General features: G+C 43.1%; 1 protein-coding gene across 1 annotated transcript; it reads left to right on the top strand.

Annotated features, from left to right (window-relative positions):
- The first annotated feature begins 341 nt into the window (after positions 1–341).
- Positions 342–25,881, top strand: LOC133026499 (zinc finger protein GLIS2-like). Its single transcript, XM_061093396.1, has 7 exons — positions 342–723; positions 15,704–15,893; positions 16,952–17,145; positions 18,756–18,941; positions 19,420–19,553; positions 20,220–20,338; positions 22,991–25,881. The coding sequence occupies exons 2-7, from the start codon at positions 15,728–15,730 to the stop codon at positions 23,656–23,658; spliced, it is 1,467 nt and encodes a 488-aa protein (XP_060949379.1). The 5' UTR covers positions 342–723; positions 15,704–15,727; the 3' UTR covers positions 23,659–25,881.
- The last annotated feature ends 1,286 nt before the right edge of the window (positions 25,882–27,167 follow it).

Raw genomic sequence — 27,167 nt, 5'->3', positions numbered from 1 at the left:
CATCCACCCTCTCTCAGTCTCTCTCTCCTCTCCCTCCCTCAGTCTCTCCCCTCCTCTCCCTCCCATCCTCCCTCCCTCTCTCTCTCTGTCTCTCTCTCTCTCTCTCTCCCTCTCTGTCTCGCTCTCCCTCCCTCCTTCAGTCTCTCTCCCACCCACCCTCCCTCAGTCTCTCCCCTCCTCTTCCTCCTACCCTCCCTCTCTCAGTCTCTCCCTTCCACCCTCCCTCTCTCAGTCTCTCTCTCTCGCTCCCTCCCTCCTTCAGTCTCTCTCTCTCCCTCCCTCCCTCAGTCTCTCCCCTCCTCTCCGCAGCTGGAGCTCCAGTTGACCAGCGTCGCAACCGAGCGATGCGCCTCCAGGATCCCGTCCTCTTCTCCCTCTACGTGTCTGAGCTCCTCCAGCCTCTCTTCTTCTGACTGAGTGTCTCTCTGCAGTTCTTCCTTTTACTCGACGTCCGTCTCATTTTTAGACGAAACTTCCCCCGGACCAGGTTTTTTCCAGACCTCTCTCTATCAACAGGCTTTCTGAGCGAACTCCTGAGGGAGGATTTGCTTTGGAGACACCGACTCGTTTCATTTTTTGAAACCAGCCCCTGACAACTGATAACTTCATCGAAGATGGTTCAGGAGACACCGGACAGACTCTGATTTGTGTCCTCAGACTCGAGAGCATCTCCAGGCAGAAGAACAGGGAGCAGAGGTGTGACTGTCTACAGGCTTCTCTAAGGTAGAAACACTCAGACACTGGTTTATTTATTATATATATTATATAATATCAACCTTACAAACCCTGATGTTCCTCTGTGGCTGTCTGTACTGCTCTGGTATTGGTTTGTTATCTCAGTTACTTGCATAACCAGAATCATATTAAAACACATTTGATATTTGTATATATTTGGAGTTTCTATTAACTGGATAAGAATTTACAAAAATTCACCTGCAACATTTTTGATAATTGCTGGTCCAAGCTTCTAAGATTTGAGGATTTGCTTTTCTTTTTTCCGTATCAAGAGTTTTTGACGAAAATATTTGACAATTTCACCCGGGATTCTGGGAAATTTATCCTCTGAAAATGTCCAGAGGAAACAGTCAGCAATTTGAGAAAATAGCCAATTGATTTATTGAAAGTGAAAATAATTATTATTGTTGCAAATCGTAGCTCCATTCTCCTCTTCCTCTAACCCATCTCAGATCTGGAGTTCTTCAGGGTTCTATGCTTGGCCCTCAGTTATTCTCCCTATGGTGATAACACTTGCACAAGTAGCTGAATGATGTTGTTTCTTTTTGTCAAATTGTTAGTTTTTAAAAGTTACAACATTTTCCTAAATTATAAAATGATAAAGGCTTGTGGAGAGTTGCACTGTTTTCACCACACTGAAGCAGATTGATTCCTCTAAACTGCCTGGAGGAGTCAGTATGGATGGATGGAACTAATGGAGGAAGTAGGGTGGATGGATGGATCTTATGGAGGAGGAAGGGTGGATGGATGGATGTATCTTAAGGAGGAGGTAGGGTGGATGGATGAAACTTATGGAGGAGGAAGGGTGGATAGATGGATCTTAAGGAGGAGGTAGGGTGGATGGATGGAACTAATGGAGGAAGTCTAGGATGGATGGATGAAACTAATGGAGGAAGTAGGGTGGATGGATGGAATTAATGGAGGGAGTAGGGTGGATGGATGGATTTTATGGAGGAGGATGGATGGATAGATGGAACTAATAGAGTAAGTAGGGTGGATGGATGGATCTTAAGGAGGAAGTAGGGTGGATGGATGGATCTTAAGGAGGAGGTAGGGTGGATGGATGGAACTAATGGAGGAAGTCTAGGATGGATGGATGAAACTAATGGAGGAAGTAGGGTGGATGGATGGAATTAATGGAGGGAGTAGGGTGGATGGATGGATCTTATGGAGGAGGATGGATGGATAGATGGAACTAATAGAGGAAGTAGGGTGGATGGATGGATCTTAAGGAGGAGGAAGGGTGGATGGATGAATCTTAAGGAGGAGGTCAGTGTATGAATGATATCTTAAGGAGGAAGTAGGGTGGATGGATGGATCTTATGGAGGAAGAAGGGTGGATAGATGGAACTAATAGAGGAAGTAGGGTGGATGGATGGATCTTAAGGAGGAGGAAGGGTGGATGGATGGATCTTATGGAGGAGTCAGGGTGGATGGATGGATCTTAAGGAGGAGGTAGGGTGGATGGATGGATCTTAAGGAGGTAGGGTGTATGGATGAATCTTAAGGAGGAGGTAGGGTGGATGGATGAGTGTTTGAATTTCACGGGTTCACTTGAAAAGGCAACGCTGCTTCCTATTTTCCTTCCAACAGTCTGGGTCATCACACCCCACAAGTCCTCCACCTCCATGACACCAGTCCTGACGCCTCTTCCTCCCTACAGGACCATCCGCCTCTGCATTAGAAACACGTCCCAACTCCAGCTGCACTGGTCGTCACGCTTCAACTAACACTGAAACTCCACGGTGTCTGACCCTGTAGAGCCGTGAGAAAACAACCACCCACCCTCTCCTTTCTGATTTGTCTATGATGCTTCGTGGTGGCCGAGGCAAAGAGTTTCTGGGAATGTGGGGTTTTCGTGTGACGGCAGCGATGTGCACGTTGCAGACTCGTTGCATCATGCTGTTCTCTAAAGGTCGGACAGACGCTCATGGATGTTTTTTCTCTAAAAAGGCCCAGAGCCAAGCAAACTCCTTTCCTGTTGTTGTTGGGTGTGTCTGCTTCAGAGCCCCTTTCCACCCACACTGTCTGATGCAGGGTGGGAGTGCTGCTCATACATATGGCATATACTGAGTGTGAGTGTGTGTGTGTGTGTGTGTGTGTGTGTGTTGTGTGTGTGTGTGAGTGGTATGTTTATGTGGAAAGGGAGGAGGGAAAGAAGGAAGCTATAGGAAAGGAGGGGAAATAAGGATGGAAGGAGAGTGTGAGTAAGGTGAAGATGGCAAAAGAAAGTAAAAAAAACAGTTAACGGCGATGATGAACAGCAACGATTTGACAAAAGACATAAAAAACTACCTCAAAAAGAATGAAGGAAGAAAAAACGAGAAGTGAAAAAAGAAAAGAAAAAAGTGAGGAAACTAAATAACAGAAGAAAGAAAGAAATTATGATTGAAAGGAGGAAAATAAATAAAAAAGAAACGTGAAGGACGTGAAAGATGGGGAGAGAAGAGTGAAAAAATAATAAAGACATTATATATAAAGGATATAATATATAAAATATAAGAAAGAATAAAATAACTAAATAAAGTGAAGAAAACAATGACAGCAAGAAGGAAAGAAAACAAGGAATGACAGAAGTAAACCCAGGAAGAGAAGAAAGGGAAATTGGTGAAAGAAAGAGGTGAGAGAATTTTTATTTTAAAGAGGTGAGGAAAGAAAGAAAGAAAGTGAGCACAGGAAGGAAGCACGTAGAATCTCCACCCAAACTGATGGTGTGCAGCTGAAAAGGAGAGAAGACCTGTGATGAGCCTCCTTCTTTTTCCTCCATCACTCTCCTCCTCCTCCTCCTCCTCCTCCTCCTCCTCCTCCTCCTCCTCCTCCTCCTCCTCCTCCTCCTCCTCCTCCTCCTCCTCCTCCTCCTCCTCCTCTTCCTCTTCGTACCTCCGGCCATCCCACACTCTGGTGGCCTCGACCCTCAGCTGGCTCCCTACTTGCCCTGCTGTTTGTATATGGTGGGTTCAGTGGGTTCAGCTCCGCTATAAAAGCTCTACTCCCCCTCTTCCTCCCCCCCCGGCACAGGCAGGAGTGAGCAGGCTTCATAGGAGGAAGAGGCCTCCCCTGGTTCTCCTCCTCAACATAACTTATTTGGACTTTTCTCCTCTGCTCCTCTCCCCTGGCTCGTTGGCGGGTTGCGGTGTCGTCTTTGGGCCCAGCCCTGGACCAGACATTCATTTTTCTCCTCTTAGTTTCTAACCGCTAACTAACCACTGGCTCCCTACATCTCCCCCTCCTCTTCCTCCTCCTCCTCCTCCTCCTCTTTCTTAGGAATGTCTTATTCACCTCCTCCTCCTCCTCTCTCTCTCTCTCTCTCTCTCGCTCTCTCTGCCTCGTTCCTCTCTCCGAGTCCTACATGCTAAAAGCTGGCGAGCATCTGTGCCAACATCTGCAAATAAACGGACAAGATGTACACACACGCTGCGAGCGCAGATATCATTAACATTGTCAACATGCCGACACCGTCCGGCAAAGACACAGACCCCCCCACCCACCCCCCCACTGACAGTATGTGCCGACCACCTGTGAGGGTGCACACACATCCATAAACCTCCCTTTCTTCTCCCTCTCTTTTCCGTTATCCTCCTGAGAGCCCAGCGCCGGGGCCTTCACTTCCAAACCAAACATAGAGCAAATTCCACAAACCCCACCCCGGCAAATCACTCCCCCCTTCACCCTCTCTCTCTCTCTCTCTCGCACGACTTATTCTCCCCTCGCTCCCTCTCTCTCTTTCTCCTTCTTCCAATTTCTCTTAGCTCTTGTGTTTGGGGAAGGAGGCGAATGAGAAAAAGGCCTGACAGACAGGGAGTGAACCCGGAGAAAGAGAGAAAAACTGGATAAAGGGAAAGAATATGTCTTGGCAAAGTTGGAGAGGCATGATTGCAGAGAGGGATCAGGTGGCAGGGCAGATGGGCGTAGGATCAGAAATGGACTTCCTCTGTGCTCTGGTCCATAGATGTGAAACTACAATGGACAGACGGTCAGATCACTTCTCTCCTTCTTCAGCTCTCTGCTGCTTTGAAGATGTCGAACCATTGATTTCGGTGTCTGCTCCACCAGGGCTGCAGCCAACACACACTTTCATCCAATGTAACCTGGCAAATACTCAGTTCAATCATCTTGTCCATAAAGTATTAGAACATAGTGAAGAACGCCCCCTCACAGTTTCCCAGATGCTAAATTACTTGTTTTTTTAGGCCAAATGTCCAAAGCCGAGAGAGACTCAATTTGCAATGACGTAAAGAGGAAAGCAGAAACGTTGAGGGACAGGAATAAGTGTATGTCTTGATAAATGACCTTACTGGTTAATTATCAACATTTTTTATTGATTTGTTTTCTACCAGTGGTTTTATTCAATATTTCCCAGCACTATTCTCCCCACGGACATATAATGGACAGAAATTACATCTTACACAGAATAAATGACTGAAATAATTTGTATAATAGGAGACTGGGAACATTACTGGTCGAGCTTTGATCCGATCCTGCGGAAAGTAGTGACATAAATAACTGAAAACTGTTGTGGGTGCTGGAAGGTTGGTGGTCAGACAGCCTGTTGCAAAACCATCGCCAAGCAATAGAGCCAATATTAGATAATTCTGCAAAACCCAAATTCTTCGGCCATGTTTTACGACCAGTGGTTTAAATGTTTTGCTTTCTACAGCTTCTGCTACATGGTTTGTGAGACACAGATAAACTTGTCTTATACCTTGGACAAGTTTTTCTTATTGGCCAAATTGGTTCTTGTCAAGGTAAAATACCAAATTATGGACATTGTTATTGAGAAAGTTACATTTAATTGCAAATCTTTGACGGTGTGCAAACCTCAGTTTCCACTGCTGGAGACCATAACTGCATTTTCCACATTCGTACCTGTTCTTCTTCACTTCACAGTTAGAGTTTTAGGAAATCATGGCCTGCTAGTTGGTGTGAGCAGCTAAATGCAAACATGCTAGCAGTCCAGTATCAACCACGACCATATTGGACCTTCTTGATACGAGCCGAGTCTCAATGCATTTGTAGACTGACAGCGGCGTGACTCGACTGTTCCCAATTCAAAAGTGGATCCTTCCCGACCCAACGTTTCCCATGATTCATTGCGCTTCCGTGACGAACCTTTCAAAGAGGTAATGGCCTTGGATGGAAGAGACACGTTTTCATGCAGTTTCCCATAAGCAGTGCCAATACAGTTCCTAATAATGTGGCATGTGTGTGTTAATGTTCACTCAAGTTGAACTCAAAAACACACGTTGACTCTGTAAAGTTTACAAAATAAGTGTTTTTAAGAGGCTACAGGTCGGATGTGGGGCCCAACGATCAAATATCAGTGTTTATATTTATTTAATAAAACAATGATAGATGCATTTAAGTCAATAAATGTCAGTTCACTTAGTGTTTATGTTTATTCCCTTTCTGTCCATCTGTCTCTCTTGCTTCCGTTCCCTCCCAATCCTTCGCTTTCATCAGTTCTCTTCTTAACCTGAAGGTGAAAAAAAGATCCACATTGGTTTTGTTCAGATTGAAACCCACAAACCCACAAAAGATGAAATTCTGAGGTTATTTTAACCCACTGTGACGAAGCCAACTCAATTTATTAATTGTTTTAAAGACTTTTTGAAGGAAACTGTCAAGGTTATTTAGCCGCGCGGCAGCTTTGCCTCCGGCGGCCGGACGGAGAAGCTTTACGGTGGTATCACCCTGAGAACGCTGTAAGAAACCAGTACAAAGTGATTTTTCTCTTTCAAATGGCATGTACACTAACTCCCATACACAGAGGCCTTTGACTAGCAGCTCCACAGGACTCATATAATGCCAGTTAGCATTAAAATGTTATTGATTCTTCCTGCTTAACTCTCCGCTGACTTTTTTCCAGCTCATTACTCTGTAATTTGATGGAGCCTTTTTCCTTTCTCTGCCTCTTTGTTTCCCCACTGAGAATGAGAGGAACGGCCTACAGTACAGCTGGGATTGGTTATTATTTACTGACTTGGCACAGACGCGCGCACACACACACACACACACACACACACACACACACACACACACACACACACACACACACACACACACACACACACACACACACACACACACACACACACACACACACACACACACACACACACACACACACAGTGGAAACAAATTGGGTGAATCTGCTCTGCACGTAGGAATGTGAGGCGCATGTGTTTGTATGTTTTAGGTCTGGATGACAGGGCTGAGGGAATGAAAGAGGGATGCAGAGAAAGAGGGAAAGGAAAAAGAAAAACAGAAAGGAGGAAAACGGCAAAAAGAGAAAGAGCGAGAAGGAAAAATGAGCTATAAGAAGAGGAGAAGAGTTTGATATCTGGGATGCAGACTGATGTCGGCTGCATGTCAACGCGACAGTCTGTCTGTCTCTCCTCCCCGACTCCCCTCCTTCCTTTCTACGTCCTCCACTTCCCTATATTCCTTCCCTCCTTCTTCCTCTTTGTCCACAACCCAGTATATCTGCACTGGTCCCTTTCTTTTCTGAACATCCCCAGCCGTCTCCTTCATCCTCCTCTCGATCTTTAGACTCTCTCTCTCTCCCTCGGTCCTCGGAGGGCGGCGGTGGATGAAAGGATTGGCAGAGGAGGGAGGGATCTGTTGCTCTGCTGATGGTGAGGAATTACAGGGAGGGAGAGCAGAGAGTTAGAAGTGAAGAGGTTTCTGTGTTGACCTTGTCCCGATGCCAAACGGTGGGATGATGGCGGTGGTGGTGCAAGGGATTATGGGAGGGGGTTTTGAGTGAGGAGCAGGGATAGGGAGGGCAATAAATGAAGAAAGAGAGGGAGAGAAAAGAAAGACTGGGAGTTGTACTGCAAGAAAAGAATTAGGAGAAGGAAAGTTGTGGGCGGACGAGGCAGTAAAATACACGCGATGGTGAATTCAGGGGCAGAAACTAAAATCTAGCTCAGTTCTACTCTTTCAAAACAAGGATTTCAGGTACAAGATGAATGAATACGCCGCTCTGGACGTATAACGGCTCAGTGTTTCACTGTCCCCTTGTCTGTGAGTGTTTCCAACTCCCTCAGTGATGCTGCGCTAAACATCGATGAATTAAAATAGGTGGAATAGTTGTCCACTCGGAGGCAGCACCACAAAAACGTAAGAACACAACTCTGAGATGTTACCGCTCGTGAAACTGTACGTGACAAACAATTCACATCCAGAGAGCAACTCAACGTGAGCGTGTTTCTTTATATTGAAAGGGACGTCATGACTGCCCCTGGTGGCTGGCTGCAGTATAGGTTCTTAACTCTGCCTCCTCCGTGTTAGTGGATGGTGTCAAACAAAAAAAACAAACGATGGGAATAAGTGGAGAGGCATTTCCCATCTTTACACATCTGTCCAGCTGTTATGTGACATTGTCGGAGCAGAGAGACTGAACCACAACAGTGAAGTTAAATCAAAACAACGAGCTGATTATGCTAAAATGCTCCACAGAGCTGATAGATGATTAAAAAATACTGATACAGTTTTAAATTACGTTATTAAATGTGATTTTCTTCCATTTGAAAAATAAAGACAGCTCAGTTTAGCCACCACTTGGTAAGATGGTCAATGTAAACTGGTATCATGTTGAAAGTTTGTATCCTATGACTATAAATGGCTAAGTTCATCTTCCAGCTACAAAGGGATAAACTGGGATGAGGTGGGTTTATCCTTTATTCCAGTCGCGGCTGATCTCCTTTCCATTTCTACATCTTCCCCCAACGAAAGCCAAGTATTTCTCCTCTGCCCTCTGTTTGTCTAACAATGAACTCTATTAACCTTCGGTCGTCTTCCCTGTCGACAGCAGTTGCCAGTATTTTTCAATTTCTGTGCAAACAGCTTTGTGTGTGATAACTGAATCTTCCAACATGGCACTCAGCGACCCAGAGATCGCATCTTACCTTGTTCCACTTTAGCTGTTGAGAAGAAATACAACTAAAGTACAAATATAAAAGACTCTAAATGAGAAATGCAACAAGGTAACACAGCATCGATTTCTGTTCTATTGGAGCTTCTCTCTGCAGGAAAAGGAAAGAACGTTATGATTTTTGAACAATGTCCCTTTAATAGAAGCTAATAAAATGTCCCCATCAAATAAAAATAATCTCATGAACACAACTTAAAAGATAACTGGTTGTATTTTGGAAATAAAACGTTGTTCTGTCCAAAGTAAGGCGACAGATTATGGGTGTCTTTGTCTAATTAGGGAAATATCTTTATTCTGAATCCCTTAAATGGCATTATTCAAACATTACTTACACGGAAAGCGTGTTGATATTAAAACGTTTATCTTATTTTACTGAATAAAACAAATACAAAATAAGATGTTAACATTTTACATTAAAAAGAACATTTATTTTCTTAAATTGAGTATATGTGGGTTTTTTTTATTTATAGTTATTTAAAATATATATCTGAGGGTTAAACTGTTGAATCAAGCCTCAGTTACATTTTTTAGGCTTTGATAATGAGTATAATCTCATATTCAGGGATCATTGACAAAATATCGTTATTGGAAAGGTTTCGATATTGGAATCAGCCCCCAAACAATCTGACTCTCGTTTTGATAAAACCCGACAAGTACAAAACATCCAGTTGTGTCTTTATGTAAAAAACGGTCAACACACTTCGTTGCTCTAAATCTCCGGGTTTTTAGAATTAATTTGCCGATGTACTGAGAGTCTGGAAAGAACATTTCTTCAAGTAAAGAATGAAATAATCCTGTTTCGGAGAGATTACTCGCCCACTCCTCCTCCCTTGACAGCTGCCACCACTCCCCTCCTAAGTGGTTGAGACGCCAGTGTCAGTGTGAGAGACACTGCAGGCTCTACTGGTGGCGATTGCAGTCTCGCTCTGCAGAGTTGCATCACTTAGCGCTGTCGAGACGCAAGAGAAAGAGAGGGAGAGGGAGAATAGGAGAGAGGAGGAGAGGGTGGGAGGCCATGTCTGTCTCCCACAGTTTTCCTCCCTGTTGTTGCCGTTTCTTGCCGCTTTTTGCCGCCTCCTCACTCTCTGTCTCCCCATATGATGCCATTTCTCTCATCCAGAGGAAAATCCCCCCCACCCTCCCAATGCCACCATAAAGAAGGTGTTGTGAATCACAGCTGACATCATATAAAACAGTGGTTCAACACATTCACAAGTTGTGAACACTGACAATAAATTTCCTCTTTTCTCCTACCACCTACGTGCAGCAGTGGTTTTGTTTTTCTAGGACTCGGGTTTGAAACTTGAGTTGTTGGAATTGAAAGTTCTGGTAGTTTTCGGATGCCGAGAGAAAAAAAAAGAAGAACTCTTGTTTGTCTCCCACGTTTTGCCCGGCAGAACTATGTTTGTCTCCGTCTCACCACATCGTTTGACCGTCTGTGTGGTGGCTCGGACCCCCCTGCGGTTTTCTCCGCGATCCTCAGTGTCCTCAGAATCCCTTCTTCTCCTCTCCCCTCCCTTTGTTTTGGTTCCACTGCTGTCTGAGCAGGTGTCCACTTTCAGCCAAATCCAGGCATTTTCCCATGAATGCACATAAACCCTCCATACAGTCAGGCTCCCTCCTCCTGTCCCCCGCGTGCCTCAGAGCCACAAAAACAAAGTGTCCTGCCATCGTTGCGGCAGCATTGCATAATACCTTATAAGGCCGATGGTAAGATCAAACGGTGTAAACCCTAAAAAAAACAAGGACTGACATCATTCCTGAAGTGATGGACTGTCCTCAGTCACTCCTCCCTCCTCTCCAGACGTTTCTCTGCTTGCACATCAAACACAAACCCTCTAAAATACCAACTTCATAAAACTTGAGATTCTGCCTCCTCAACTTCACGCCCTGAACCTCTCTTTAATTCATCACGCGTATGCTAGAAGAGGATGAAGAAGATGGAAATATGTGTCATAAATGCAAACAATCCACGGAGACGCACCAAACCCCCCCGGAGTCAAGAATGTCTCATTTGAGCAAATCTCCTCTGACATACGTAAATAAGGACGTAAATAAGAAAAAAATGGAAAAGGGAGTTTTTAAACGAAAAAATCCACTGGAGAATAAAAAAGGAGAGGGAAGAAAAAAAGGAGTGGGAGGTGCGGAGGGCAGAGGAGAGGGGAGGAGGAGAACGGGAGAGGTATGCTCTGCTGGAGGACTGGGAGAGGAAAACCACAGGAAGGAGTGAGAGGGAGGGAAGTAAAGAAAGACAGGAGTAAAAAAAACAGGGAGAGAGAGAGAGGCCAGATCAGGGCGCTGTGGAAGCAAAGGTTTCCTGTGAGAGGGGGGAGAGACTCACTTGTGTGTGTGTGTGTGTGTGTGTGTGTGTTTGTGTGTGTGTGTGTGTGTGTGTGTGTGTGTGTGTGTGTTTGTGTGTGTGCGTGTGTGTGTGTGTGTATATTACACCCGAGTGGCGACCACACTGTACGTTTTTACAGTGTAAAAAAAAAACTTTAAAGGTCCAGTGTGTAAGATTTAAGTGAAAAGGATCTATTGGCAGAAACTGAATATAAAATAATCCTAGTGATGTTTTCACAGGTTTGTTTCATCTAAATTGTACGAATTGTTGTTGTAGAATTGGTCGTTTATATTGAAATACTTTATATTGAAATACTTTACATCAGAAGCGAGTCCTCTCTACGGAGGCCGCCATGTTTTTTACAGGAGCCCAGACTGGACAAACTAAACAACTTTTGAGTTTTTATCTCAACTGAAGGTTTCCAAAGGTTCTCTTTAAAGTTTGGAAGGGGAGGATGAGGGTTGTTCAGCTGCAACGTGACACTTCACCACTAGATGTCACTAAATTCCACACACTGAACCTTTAAGTAAAACTGGAAAAGCTCAGAGCAAGCTACACTTGTACATTACTGATTATTCTCTTCTGGAAGGGGGGTCATGTGATCGAAGCCTGAGGAGTCAGCTGCTTCCTGACTGTAAAGACCCAATGAGCGAGCGGTTGTGATTCTACGTCGAACTTTCCATTTCTGCCCTCGGGACTAAAACGCAGTCCTAAACTTTTCAAACTAAAACGGGTTCAGCAGCTCTTTCCAAATGTCTCTGTTGAAGCGGCTGTAAACCAAAGTCATGGGTAAAGTGAGGGGCTGGGGTGGGGTTGGCGTTTAATTGAGACTGTGTGGGGGGGATATAGGGAGTGCATTATGACATACAGGCAGAAAAACAAGTGTGTGCGTGTGTGGCTATATGTGAGGACGTATGTTTGTGTGCAAGCGTGCCAGCAGTCAGGGTGTTTTTCTAGGCAGAAGGGGGGGGGGGGATCCATAAGAGGGTCCGGGCACGCTGCCCAAACCCAGGTCATGGAGGGAAAAGAGGGGGAGGAGCTGCAGTGCTGGAGGTAGGGGTGGAGGGGTGCTGCTCACGTCTGCTGCGACTTGAGTGTGCGTGTGGATGCCTGGATACATATGGTCCTGTATGTGCATGCCTTCACAATACCTCCGAATAGCAGAGCGTGTGTGAGAGAAGTCAGAGAGGCTGCTGTGGAATGTGAAACCAGTGTGGTGAGGGAGCTGGCAGCACGGCACACCGACCTAAACACTGACTTCATTGTGGTTTAGCCTCTGCCTCATATTATGTCGGGGGATCCTGTCGGTGATTGTGGAAGAATTTGTGGCGGCAGCGAGTTTAGAAGTCAAGGAGGTGTACATGTAGCTGGAAGGTTGCCGGTTTGAATCCAGTAAATTAAGAATGCTCTTGCTGTCAGCTATCATTAAAGAGCCATACGGCGAGAGACCCAATGGAGGTTTTGCAGTTGTGTCGCGAATCTACTTGCAATCCACGTCTGGCGCCATTTAAGAGGTCGACAGAAGACAAATGTCTAACTGTAAAGGAAAACAGATACCTGGAAACACGTCGGCACCGTCGGACACGTGCAGTTTACCGTCTTTTCCTTGTGTAAAGTCTCCGAGATAAATTTGTTTCCAGACTTGGTTTAATGAGAAGTTTGAGAAATTTGGGAAATTGGCTTGTTTGCTTTCTCTCATGTCTCTGCATTAAGTTTGTGGCTGGATCCGGGATGCGATTAGCTTAGCCTAGCCTAGCATAAACACTCGGGGGCTGCTAGCTGTCCAAAGTTTTACAGGGATGCACCGATCTGATATTGATATTGGATATTGGACACACTGATAGATTCATCTTTAACAATAGGTACAATATCTTTATATAAATTTGGGTTTGTTTCTTTGTTTCTTTGTTTGCAGGATTACACAAAAAAATAAAACAAATTTCAATGATTTTGTATTTCAAAATTTCCACCTGTCTCTCAGAGAATCACTCATGGATCTTGATAAAAAAAAGAATTAGGCTCTTAAGGGACTTATATTTATGAGTGTAATTTGGTGCTGATCCAAGTTAAAAGTTGAAAGTTGGAGAAACGGTGGGGTACGTGCTCAGCGACTGAATCCGATAGTTGTGTGTACAGCCCCTCTGGGTGGATTTCATTTCTCAGTCCAGAGTTCAGTGCATGTCCAATATCCAAAGTTCAGTCTGAAAGCAGCTTAAATCTGCCATTGGCGATGTATTGCACATTCTCCTGCCTCTCTCCTGCATATCTACATGTTCAAAATCCCCTCGCCCATAAGGGAAAATACCAACAACAACCGACACCCTGGAAATGACACGGTTTAATAACGATGTGGGTCATGCGATACGACCGACTTGCTTGTATCCTACAATAAATATAGTTTAAATTAGCCAATTTAATGCTCCAACGATACTGAATCAGTGCATCCTGGGTGAGAGGTGTAAAGAAATACAAACTAACAGTGATGATAGGTGCAGACAAGACCATACTCCAGTGCTGACAAGATGCTGTGGGCTCATGACAGAATCGACTGTGAGTTCATCCTCAGCTCACGACAGGCTGTTTGCTGTCGGCTTGTGTGAAAGCTTTAATGAACGTGTTGAAGAACGGTGACAAAGACAAATCAAAACAAAGTACTGATGAGATATAAACATGTCTGGGCTTTTCTCACTGACAAACTACTTAATGCTGTTCAATGCTCTGTTTCTAAATCCCCTCGAGGATCGTTGACACTTCAGTCGACACATTTCTAATTACTTATTGGCAGGTTTGTTGCTGGTGTAAATCTTAGCGGCTCCTGCTATCAGAGGGCCGAGGATGTCGTGGGCATCTCTCTGGTGTAAATAAAACGTGTAATAATGAGACAGAGAATTTTGCTGAAAACAACACGTGTGTGAGCTGGGTCGTCTTTCCCAGCAGCTGTGAAGCATTTCCCTGCAGGTTTGGTCCATTTCACTGCAGAGTTTTCCGCCTTTGGTTTCCTACTGCGAGCTTGTTTTTTTTGTTTTTTTTCTGCCTTTGAAACAAATGTCTGGATCTTGAGTCACTCGGCCTAACAAGAACTTACGAGTTGAGTCACGGACCAGTCAGAGCAGCGTTCCTGGTCTCGTGCTCCGTCCAGGGTATCATATCGCAATGGGTGGAAAACTACTGCAGAATCTTGGTGAGGCTCTAAGTGAAGGCGGACCACAGAAATGTAGAGGATCACAATACCGAAGAAGCCTCGGCGTAATGCTTCTCAGAGCAGTTTCCCTCAGGAGCAGAGCAACAACGCAAAGTCTCAACACAGCAACAATCTCGTATTATTGACTGAAAGGTCTTTGAATACTGGACTAATACTGCTGAATACAAATAGGAGTAAACCTGGTCTATAATTAAGACTTTCTGCCTATTTGTGAAATCAAACTCCTCGTTCTATGTTGTTCTCCCCTCTTCTCATTCCTGATTGATTATTTGATGGGATTTTTTTTTGGATAAATGTGACAGCAGCCATCTTGGCTCTATGGCAGTAGGAAAAGTGCATGTGTTACTAATAACGCTGAGGATCGCTGTGCTCCACTCGACGGTTCCAGTAAGACGTGACAGTGAGCCAGAGTGATCGGTGCCAGGAGCCTGAAACTGAAACTAAATGGAATTCAGCCATCATCACTTCTATTACTTACACATGTGATTTTCCTACTGCAGGAATTTCCTGTGACGTTCATTCTTTACATTCAAGAAAAACCCTTACGGGCCCACAGCGTATTTTCATATACTCTTAAGTACTTAAATACAAATACCATCTTCATTATGTGTGATACAACAAATGACACGTAACACAAATAATTGGTAAATATTTGTTGTTGCTTTTGGTGTAGCCACATTAGCATAGATTTGATTATTTAAGATGTTATTTGCATTGCACACAGTAAGTTCCATATAAACTATAAACAAAGATAAATGAATCAACAAAAGTATGTTTAACTAAATATATTTAGAGTTAAGGGAAATGCAGCTGACAATGAGCAGCTGTTGTAGTGAAATACATTTGCAGTATGTAGTTGTTTTGGATCATTGAAGTTTTATTATTATTACTCAAATTGTTATAGTGTCATTATCATTCTAAATCATTATCAGAGTTATTGTTTATTTATAATTTTGATTATTCATGTCCCTCTGTTTAAGTTACCATAGCAACGTTGCATGTTACGTACAGGTTGAAACGTGTCCATAGAACGAATGAGTGGAAATAGATCTGATGATTACTAGAAGTAGCTGGAGTGATTCCGACAGTGTTTAGAAAGAAACAAGTGATTTCTTAGAGAAAGCAAACAAACTCTGTCGAAGACCTTTTTCTGAGTTTTCTCTGTGCTTTGCCGTCATCACACATTTTCCCTATTGATGCAAAACCATTTTATTCTCACTGGGAGAAACTGGGAGTCTCACTGGGAGACACTGTTCTTGTGGTTGTTTCTATATCAGGTATCTGATGTTGTTTTATTGCGATGGATCCGACTCAACCCTGTGGATCTGTGTGACTGCAGCTTGTTGTGCTGCTGCCTAGTGGACGGAAAAAATACACAAAAACACATGCTGGTTTAATCATTCTCTCATTGCTTTTTCTGATTCTCATGAACACTGAGTCCCGAATGGCAACATTCAGTTCCTTTATTCCCGTGGTTCTGTGTCCCCAGGTGCAGCAGCAGGAACCAGCAGCCATGCTGTCACTGGACGAGCCGCTGGACCTGAAGCTTCCCTCGGGACGGACGCACGTCCCAGTGAGATTAGGGAAGAGGGCGTGTCCTTCGTCCATCTGCGCGCCGCTCAGCACCACACGACCACGCCTGCTGTGTTCCACCTTCCCTTCACCGCCCTCCTCCCCAGGTGAGAATTAACCAGAGGATTTCATAAGCCATGTTCCAACTTCAGGAACCGCCCGCTGGAACTATTGAAACATGTGCGTTTCCACCGCAGTTACTAGGGTATAAATAAAGTTCCCGGTACAAAAGTCCCTGCAGGTCGGGGGGGGTCGTACTACTACAAAAACACCAGAACCTTTGGGGGTGGGGCTTGTACTCCAGCATTGTATTTTTTTAAAAGGCAGAAGAAAGCCTCCGACAGACGTCCTGAGTATCTTTTGTCATCAGAGGGGATTGCAAACAGTCTAAAGTCAAAGTTTATTTAAATATTGTCCCACTTCTTTAGCGCTGCACCCCCCCCCCCCCTCACACACGGACACGTCTCGGCTGATGCCATGTTGCACCGAGCCCATACATGTGATAATGCAATAGCATGATAAGTGGATTATCTGTTCTCACTTTCCCAGTAATTTAATATTGTAAATCCAATGAATGGTCGTCCTCAAATAGACATACATTGTCCCCAGAGTGTGATAACAAGAGCAGCATGACACTGACATAAAGGGTCCACATGGCCTCTGTGAGCAGATAACATCACACTTCAAGTATCTCATTAAGTGCTTCACCTATAGATATTTTCTTGTAGTAACTATAATTAATGCTGTTTTATCCTCGTGTGGTTCTCTGGTATAGAAATATCAAATATGCTTTATTTGAAGTGATCTTTAGAAGAGCAAAATGTGCAAAATGTTGGTTAAAATGTCAAAATAGACTGAATGGAAAGATGGAAGACATGACAGCCCCCCTCAACGTGAAGCAGTATCATCTTGACTGCCTCCTGGTGGCGGCTAGCTGCAGTACAGGTCGTAAACATATCAAAGACACTTGGCTTCATCTCTGTTCAACAGGAGGAAGTGGAGCCATGTCCATGTTTTCATACAGTCTATGGTCCAAATGTACATGGGGTACATTCATTTGCAGTAACTACAGTTCATAATCGCAAACAAACCTTTAAATAAAACTACAGGAATCCACAGAAAGGTTTTAACGATCCCATCATATCTCCTCTAATCCCCCACGTAGATTCCCAGTCTCCCTCTCATGAACGACCCGGGTCCTGCTTCACTCCTCCGGCCATGGACCTCAGCCTGTCCCCGTCCTCCCGCCACGCCTCCTCCCTCTCCCCGTCTCCTTCCTCCCCCTACTCCCCATCCCCGTCCTCCCCCCTGGAGTCCCCTCACAGCAGCCACAGCCCCCAGCCTCACGTGTTCTCTCGGGTGAGTCCAATGTTTAAGGTTTTGTCCAATCGTGGGTGTTTTGTGCAAAATGTTGTCCTGCTCAGTAGCTACAGTATGTGGATTTAGAGTTCCATGTTCAACATTGGGATTCTGTGTATGAGTGGCAGGATTGGGTCCGGGCCATGATCTGATCCTTACAGTGGAAATATAAGAGAAGAACAAAGTTGTCTGACAACCTAAACTATTTATTTGTCATAAAACAAATCCTAAAAAGTCGAAAATCAAGATTTGTGACCTATTTCCCGAAAAAAAATGTAAACATGCCCCATGTTGCACGTCATTGTATAAAAATCTGACCTTTAATTTGCATCCACAGCAAAATTTGATTGGTTCTTCATCATCTATGAAAATATGACGAGCAGTTTTTGCATGATCCTGCCGACAAACATAAAAACAAAAAAACACGAGTCGGTGGAGAGAAAAGTCCCACAGGTATTTGTCTTTAGAATTGAAATGTGTCATAATAAATATCAGGGGAAAATATCTAACGTGTCAAATCAGAGTTTATTTGTTGCTTGTTTGTACAGTGTAAGGTTAATGAGTGTAAATCAGTTAATTGAATGTGTCTGATCCGTCCTCTCAGGTTATTAAAACCCTCTCAGTGTAGACATGTGAGGACGATGATCGTTGGTTTATGTCGGAGTCGTATCCTTGATCTCTTCAGACAATCAGTAATTGAATCTCAATCACATCAGTGCTTCTGTATCTCCCCCCCCTTGCCAGTATGTGTTTCGCTTAAATTCAAATGATCATAAGAACCAAAATCTGCTGTTTCAAAAAGAAAAAATGCACATGAAGACAATTTTTTGTGTCCGAGTGTAATAGCTTCATCTTGTGTGTATGCAGGAGCAGAATAATGTTACCAGAGGCAGGGTTGAATTGAATTGGGATCCTGTGTCAGTCCAGTGACTCCAAATCTAATTCCTGACATATTTAAATCTTCAAACATCAAACACACAAGCTCCTTTGCTAGAGAGTACGATCTTTCCTCCTGGCTCAGATTTATTGTTCAGCTCCGAAAGTACTTTTTAAGAAAATTGTCTGTTAGAGACGTTGGTTATTTCCTTTTCATCTACTGATTGGGTTCTTTAAATTTCTTTGAAACTATTACTGCTGCTTTTTGTTCCTTATAACTCACTGTGCTGACTAGTGTGAATTTTTTTACTAAAACATTTTGAGCATTGATCCCAGTTGTAACTAGGGAGGAAACGGTGTAAAAATGTATTTGTATCAGGATACAGTGACCAAAGTTGTCATGGTTGTCAGGATCAAATTATGGTTTTCAGTTTTATCTCCATACTGTTAAAAAGTACTGCTTCACAAACTGAAGTATTTTCACAGAGTATTATATTTAAATTACATATTTACTTTCAATAAAATGAATAATAATAATGCACCAACAGCAAATGTGCATAAGTGTTGAGTAACATACTTGCGGGGGGGTTAAATATCAAGTAAAATCAGATAATGAGCATTACAAATATGAGTGGATTATATTAGTCTTCAAATCTTGATTTTATTTAAGGGCCTGAAGCGAGAAGCGAGTTTTGGATGATTGGAGATTGGTATGAATGTTTTTTCTCTTTCAGGAAGCAGCTCGTCATCACGGTGTGGAGGGCGGAGCTTCACCGCAGGGGTTCCCGTTCTACCTGCCCATGGGAAGCCCGTCGAGGAGCTACAGCTTCGCCTCGTCCATGTTCATGGGCCAGAACAGAGAGAAGGCACTTTCACCAGAGCCCTCACTGGACGGTCAGCTCGCCTGCCGCTGGATGAAAGTAAATATAAATATTAAAGCAGAAACACAAATAAACAGATGAATAAATATTCTACACAAGTTTTGGATTTATTCGATTTCATGAGCAGAGGTGTGCGAGCAAGGATTTTACCACAGGCTTATTAAAGTTCACTTTACAATGACGCCACACAGAAAAAACATAATTAATCTCTGTTGAATATCGAGCTAAAAATGTAAAAGACACTTTTAAGTTTCAACAACAATCGAGCAAAAACTTCCATCTGTTCATGAATTAAGAAAACATGAACTTAAAAAGAAAATCCTAAGAATACCACAGAATAAAGAAATACATGGTCCTAATTAACAGGTAAATTCAGATGTAAAGTGTTTTTGATCCGGGAAAAATAAATTAAATAAGCTCAGTGTATTTGTGATATTTGGGTCATCTCTCTCTCTCTCTCTCTCTCTCTCTCTCTCTCTCTCTCTCTCTCTCTCTCTCTCTCCCCTCTATCCTGCAGTGCCACCTGCTGTTCGACTCGCTGCAGGACCTGGTGGATCACATCAACGACTTCCACGTCAAGCCCGAGAAGGATTCTGGGTACTGCTGCCAGTGGGAGGGCTGTGCTCGGAACGGGAGGGGTTTCAACGCCAGGTATGTTCACACTGGTGTAACTGCAAACAGGGTTAACCTTCAACATGTACTGTGCAAATATTAAAAGAAGATGTCGAGCAAACAGAAGGTGTGTGCGAATCACAAATACAACAGCGCTTACATCAGGGAGACATTAAAGAACATATATTTGCTTAGTGTCATATCCTGTAACAACATCCTGTAAATAGTATTCAAATATATTGAATACATTGGAAGTCTGCAGCTACCAGTCAGCTTTCTCATCCAGATCCAATGTTCCTCAGTCCAAATCGACATCATTTCTGTTTGCAATGACTAAATGATGAGGAAGAGCAGGGTGAGGAAGATGAGTGGAATAGCACCACAGATTGTCTGGAGAAACAGACTCTGATATATGCGTTCTCACATACAGCCCTTCTGGAAAATGTTAGTTCAGTGTGTGTCGGAAAGCTGCTCCACAAACTTGTCTCTTGATCACTCCAGTTCAAAAGCCTTGGTGAAAAAATGAAATGATTGTGTAGCTATTGTTTGATCAGAGGCCATTAGAGGTAAAGATCATTTGAAATACGTTCACCATTGACAGTCTCATTAAGTCATGTAACTGGGTCCAATTCAAAAATCTACATTCTCCAAGCTGAACATTTCAAAATCCACATTCTCTTGTCCATGTTGTGCGTTTTTTCTTAGATACAAAATGCTGATTCACATCCGCACACACACCAACGAGAAGCCGCACCATTGTCCCACCTGTAACAAGAGCTTCTCACGCCTGGAGAACTTGAAGATCCACACCCGCTCACACACAGGTGAGTTCACGGACAAAGGACCAGTGAGCTGATATTGCTCTTTTGTCTGATGTGTCGAACAAAAGACTTCAGCCAACAATGAATCATTACCAACAAGTATATCTGTGAATCCCAAGCCTGCTATGTTATACCTCTGTTCCACGCGATTCCATGCCTTGGTCGAGCAGGCTGTATCGGTATTGATCCGTCCGCAGGTTCATCTGCAGAAACTTTGTGACGAGTTTTACTTCCTCCAGTTCAGGTGTATTCAACTAAAATTTAAAGAGGTCCAGTTAGAGAAAATGTCTTGAAGCAAAGGTCCGGAAGATCGTAATGTCTAAATATTTAGTGTGATATATATTTAAGTAGCCTAGTAGTTGTATCAACATCTGTATGTACTCACTACCTGACTGTCAAATCAAATGAATTCAGTACAATTCAAAAACTTTTTGACAATATTTATTGTCACGTAACGTAGAACAGAACATATGTATGATTGCAGATATGTGTAATGTTCCCTCATTAACTAAATAAAAGTAGGGGCTGCATTTCAAAATAAGAGAAAATAAATAAAATTTGAAAATTGTGCATGTTCAAATAAAGGGCTTAACTTCAGAAAAATGTATTAAAGGGAGCAAAAACTATAATTTCAATTTTTCTGTTTCACATCTTGACTCAAAAGTCTCAAACAATTTTACAGATATTAAATCTCAACACATCTTAACAATTGAACAGGTTTAGAATCACTTTCTTCCCCTCTTATATCCCAATCTCCTATTTCTCCACTTTCTCCGTCTCACTCCTCTGTTTGTCTCCCTTTATTTTCTCTACCTGTATCGCTATCTTTCTTTTTCTTTCTACCGTCTTCCCATGTGTAACTTGCCTCTAACTCTCTCATCTGTCTGCACTGTAGAGTCACAATGTTACCCGCCTGGAATGCATAGACTTGATTGGCTGAGTAGTATCACATGGGATGGCTTAACTCGCATGCAATTGGTCCGTGCATTTCCTCATCCGCTAAACCACTACCGTAAAGACTATACGACCTTCTGTTTTGGCTATAGTTAAATTTGAGTGTCATCTCGGGGCTCTGACAAGGGCGTGACCAACTGTGGCAGAGCCGATCCGAGAACCTCACTGAACCACATTCCATTTATTCCCTTTAGAATTATCCAGGTGTTAACGCAGGAGCTTACTTCAGTTCAGTCTTTATTTAGGATAACCGGACCGTCCGGTTATCGGTTCTTCTCTGTACCATCACTGTGCAGGTTGTGTACACAAAGGAAAACACGCCTATTTTGTGTGCATAGATCTTGTTTCCTTTTGCTGTGTTATCATAAGTGGCATTGTGTGTCATTTCTGTTACTAAAGCTCAGCAACTGGGGTTCAAAATTTGTAAAATCATACATTATATGTTTATTTTTGTTATAATTTTTGAGTCAGTAGAAATAAAGCCTAAAGAGAACACTTTTCGGTCGCAGTTTGAAACTCGGCGTCCATCATCAAATCAATTCTTTGGAATCAAACGTTGGGGAGGGGATGGTTGGTGTATGACACAGCAGAGGAGAAGAGATGGAATGAAAATCAGTTTCCTCCTAACTTGAGAAATCAATCATTTACATCCTAGCAAATATTAATCCTTTCCCTGTATAATGTTTATGGAGCTTGAGTGTTTCCTTTTAGAGCCGTTGTTATGCTGCACGGTTTATCAGTCTCATTCAACAAGGAGAAACAAACAGGATTCCTTATCGATTCTTTGTGAGATATCTAACCACATCCGCAGGTGGTGATATAAAAAATTAAAACATTGATATGTGACATTGTATCATGAACAGTATAGGACTCAGCCAACACCCATGCATTCATTCTTGTGTACACTCCAAACAGCAGGCCAGTGACTTTTTGAGAACACACAGATCATGACGTGTTCACGTGTTGTCGGTTATCGTTTTTTTTTCTCTCCCCCGTCTGTCGGCTGGTTTCTGGTGCAGATCCAGATCATCATAAAGTTTTTCAACATTTTCCTTGATTTCTCAGATAATCTCTGGGCCTCGATGAAAACAATTCTGGCTTATTTAGGGGACTGATGTTTGTGTGAAATTTGGTTCAGCTCGTTTGAAGTCAAGGGGACTGTTGGATCTGGCGGAGGCAAGATAACAAACCCTAATTTTCGAGAGTGTGTGAGAACCCTTGGGGGTCATGTGGTGAAAAGACCAAAATCAAGCCGGAAATCAAACCAAACCGAACCAACTACCCCCACAGAAACATGGTGATACCGAACCACATCATTCCAATCGTCTAACGATAGACACATCGTACACACAAAAGACTAATTATGAAACTCTTGCAGAAAGCTTGTCGCTCAGGGTCTTGTTGTTATTTCGGTGATCTGTCGACAGATCATAGAATTTAAAAGGTTTTTCATGAAATTGTCGTTGCTCTGGACCAACATACCCATTCTTACTTGGCCATGCGTACATACTTTTTCTACCCTGTTGCAACGCCCTGTCGAGGAATGCTATCATGCTCCTACTCACAAGATTATGTTAACAAATATTGTTCACACCCAGTGTCTTTGCCTCTTCAGTGTCACCTCTTCAGACTTTCTCTAGATTTGTTTGTATCAATACTGTGATCAAATAACCCATTGTTTGAATCTCTCCCTTTTTCCAGGAGAAAAACCCTACATCTGCCCTTATGAAGGCTGCAGCAAACGTTACTCCAACTCCAGCGACCGCTTCAAACACACCCGCACCCACTACGTCGACAAGCCTTACTACTGCAAGATGGCAGGCTGCTTGAAGCGCTACACAGATCCCAGCTCGCTACGCAAGCACATCAAGGCCCACGGGCATTTTGTGCCCCAGGAGCAAGGAGCAAGGCTGGGGTCGGGACTGGGCCTGCTCGGGCACCAGAGCGCCGCTGAACTGCCCTCTGTAGGCGGAGCCCACATCATCATACCCAGGGCTGCTGCAGCTCTTCTCGGGGGTCTCGGAACCTCTTTGCCTCTCTCCGCTTTCTGCCACGCCAGAGCCCTGGGCCACCACGGGGCACCGCTCTTCTCTGTTGGAGGAGGCAGCAGCATGGGGCCTCTCGGGCTCTCAGACTCCCCTCTGTTGCACTTTGGACTATCGGCGGCTTCGATGTTAGGGCTGGGAGTTCTGGGAGGTCTGGGACGGATCGTGGGGAAGGAGATGGAAGGCGAAGAACAAGAGGATGAAGGAGACTTTGGGGAGGTGTTGAACCTGTCTGCAGGGGTGGCGACAAGACGTAATGACGCTCTGTCCTGGGTGGTTGTCCCCCCGAGGGCGCTCCTACTCAAACCAGCTGTGGTCAGCTAAGAGGTGCACTCTGCAATTCCAAAAGAACCAGGGAGTGTTAATTTGTGGTTTTCTTTGTCTGTGTTTGTGTGCATATGTCAGGACGTGTGTTTTCTCTACAGAAATACATAAGAAAAAAAAAGTCAACGTTCAAAATGAGTGAACAAAACCAAACACACTCAGTGTCTGGTCGCACAATGTTCTTGCACCACGCATGTTCCAGTTGTCTCACAATGAAAAGGGTAACTCCACCCAAATTACTGAAAACATGTAGGATTTAGACCTGCAGAAGCATTTTTACCTCCTGAGATTTTCAAGTATCCTTCTAAGATGAAGATATACAATCATTCATGGTCGCCAGAGGATAAATCCTACTCACTTTTTCCTGTGCCATAATAAGAGCAACCGGTCAACAACGCTAGTCCAAATTAGCAAATGTTAGCGTGCTAATATGTTAAAACAATACGCCTGTAATCATCATATTAGCATTGTCACTCTGAGCATGTTATCATGCTCATGTTAGCATTTAGCTTAAAGTGACCATGCTAACAGTCTATATTAAACATTGTACTTTTAACAATCATCCTATTAGCATCTTCACTGTGATGTTAGCATTTAGCATAATGCGCCACTGTTCCTACAGTCAAGAGCCGCTAGCGTAGCTGCAGTATTAAGAACAATATATTTGACGATATCCGTTACAATCCATTACAAGGAGGTGGTGGCAGATGTTTTAGATGAAGATGTCTCAAAAACTCAGGAGATAAAACATCTGTTTGCTTGGTCTGTTTCCAGAAAAGTGAGGAAAACATGTTTGATTCGGGGGAACTGATCCTTTCATATTTCTTGATCCATCCATATCCTCTCGTTTATCTTTGTGATCAATAAGTATTTTCACGGCAGACAATCAATTGTATGAGATTTACTGGACCAGGTGCAGCAATCATTTTTGCCCTTGTTATTTTTTGACAACCCCCACTGACTGCTTCACACTGAACACACAGATACAAAACAGCAGGATTATGGGGCGCAATGGGAAATACAGTCCGTGATGTACAGTTCATTCATACATGTTGGAGACTTCTTCATGATCGGCCTGTGCTACAGCCATTTTTACGTTTCCTTCAGGCAAAGAGTTTGTGCAATTAAGGGGTTGAAATTGAAAATAAGATAAAAGTTTCCGTAAAATGACGACTGACTTTAAAAAACATTTTAGTTACGTGTAGGTCTAGTTTGTCGTCTACTTACAAAGATTAAAGTCTATTTAAGTTATTCAGAATCAAACCCTTAACGGGCTGACTCCTAGTTCGATCTTTTACAGACGTTCACTGTGGATTTAATCCGACATGTGCAATATGAATTAAGATAACAACCTTATTGGTTTGACTCACAAGAGCTCCAGCAAACATTTTAATTACCCCCATGGAGGACCGCTATATCTCCTGAGGCCTATTGCCATGCGTCTGCATTCATGACGCAGTTATCTCTCTGGGCTACTGATGGTTAAATGATGTCAGCTCTCAGGCCTGGTGTTGTTTGTCTTGACTCAGAGACCTTGACACAGAAGAGAAGTGGGACATTTAGATCTGCGATAACGTGACAAAAAATTGACCATGTGATTTTTCAAGTCGCTAGAAAAAAGAACGAGAAAAAGACTGTATTGACGTAACTGAATGTAGGTTTGAGTTAAACTCCTTTGCTTGCAGTTTATTGTAGCTAACTCCTTGCTCTGCTTATCAGTACAAAGACAATGATCTGGATAAGGTCAGCCAAAAGGAACTGAAGAACACATTCAACCAGGAACAACCTAGACAAAGGTGTGTATTAGGAAGTAATGGGTACACATTTGCTTTTGATAGTTTTCTAAACACAAAAAGGTACAAGAAGAAGCCAAACAATGGTTTGAAGAGTATTTTGGAAGGGGACATGTTTGACAATGGCCACAAGTGGCCTGTATCTGTGTTGTTTTATCTTGTATTCTTTGTTTGCACATTGATTTATCCTAATCAGTATTTCTAAAGTGTCCAAGTGCCTCGTGTTTCAAGTGAAATATATCACACGTTATATTGAAAAACATATTTACGCAAATGTAAAGTGTATGAATCTACTTTTCATTACATTTTAGAGAACTGAATTGTAATAGGTTGACAACAGATGTGATTTGCACATCAGGGCCGCTGCAACACTTTTTAAAGACGTCACCGGTGTTGACTTTCACGACGACTCTGTGAAAATAAACACCAACAAATGAAAGAAAATCTGCTTCTGTCTCCTGTTGTGTTTGACAGCGAAACACCTGAACACCACTTGATGAGCAGAAACAGCATATTCCAGAATATGACCTTATTTGCAGTCAGTGAAAACCGGCTTATTGTTTATTCTATTTTAAATGTGAATACGCGTTTTTCATGAGCGTATTCAAGAGCTTGATCCATGTTTGATTTGTGGTCGACTGTGTAAACTTTGGGCTTGACGGACAGCGTCAACATAGAACCTGCTGGAAGATTTTGTGAGTCGTGGGAGACCAGGGATGGTAGGAACGTGGTTTTACATATCTGTGTCTTGGAGATCAGATTAGATTAAATTTTATTTTCATTGCACAGTACAAGTACTTAAACAACGAAATGCAGTTTAGCAATCTAACCAGAAGTGCAAAAAAGGCAGTAAAAGAGCAGAGTATTAAAATAAATATATAAATATATTACATTATTACATTACATGTTATTTAGCTGACGCTTTTGTCCAAAGGGACTTACATTTTTAGTACACTCATACACTCACACTCATGGTAACAGCGCCCCGCCATATATAAATATGAATACAATACAGGCGGGATAATACAGTAGTAAAATAATTATGGTCTAGTGCAAATGTTCAAACTGCTATTAGGTGGTGCCGTTGTTAGGTGGGACATTCATGCTCACAAGTAAGGAAACTGTTTGACAGATAGTAAATAAAGATGACGAGTCTCTTCCCTTCAACCGAAGTAGAATCGTCTCAGCACAGTGACCAGGATGGAGCCGCCGCATCTATACACACATGTCAAATGATAAATGATTTAAATGAGACGTGGGGATGAAACAATCGTGTTATTGTCGCGTTATAACTGATATCAATGATTGGCTTATTCATTGTGTCTTAAAAAAATCACTGACCTTCATTGGATGTGCCAAATGTTTTATCACGTGTTTGTCATTGTCTGCTTATAAAGAAGATAATAAAAAACGTTCCCTCAGCCCGAAACTTTGACACAGTTTAGGTCTATTGTGTGACTGTGAAATAGAGACCTTCAGATAACATGTGGTGGGAGAGCTGAGGTGGTTCAGATTTAAAGCAGAAGCACAAACCTGAACTTCCTGTTTTTGGTGACCCTGTGTGCCCATGTGAGATCAGAGGCACACAGAGTCACCACATCGTCCAACCTGTTTCCACAGACGTCAGAGAGTGCAGAGCTTTATGTGACACCCTCCTCCTCCCCCATCTCTGCTTCCATCCCTCCCTCATCCTCCCCCTCTCTCTAAGTGAGTCGC

This window comes from Limanda limanda, chromosome 2 (assembly GCF_963576545.1).
Source record: "Limanda limanda chromosome 2, fLimLim1.1, whole genome shotgun sequence".
Lineage (NCBI taxonomy): Eukaryota > Metazoa > Chordata > Actinopteri > Pleuronectiformes > Pleuronectidae > Limanda > Limanda limanda.
Note: the sequence above shows the minus strand (reverse complement) of the source record. Positions and strands in the feature narration are given on the sequence as shown.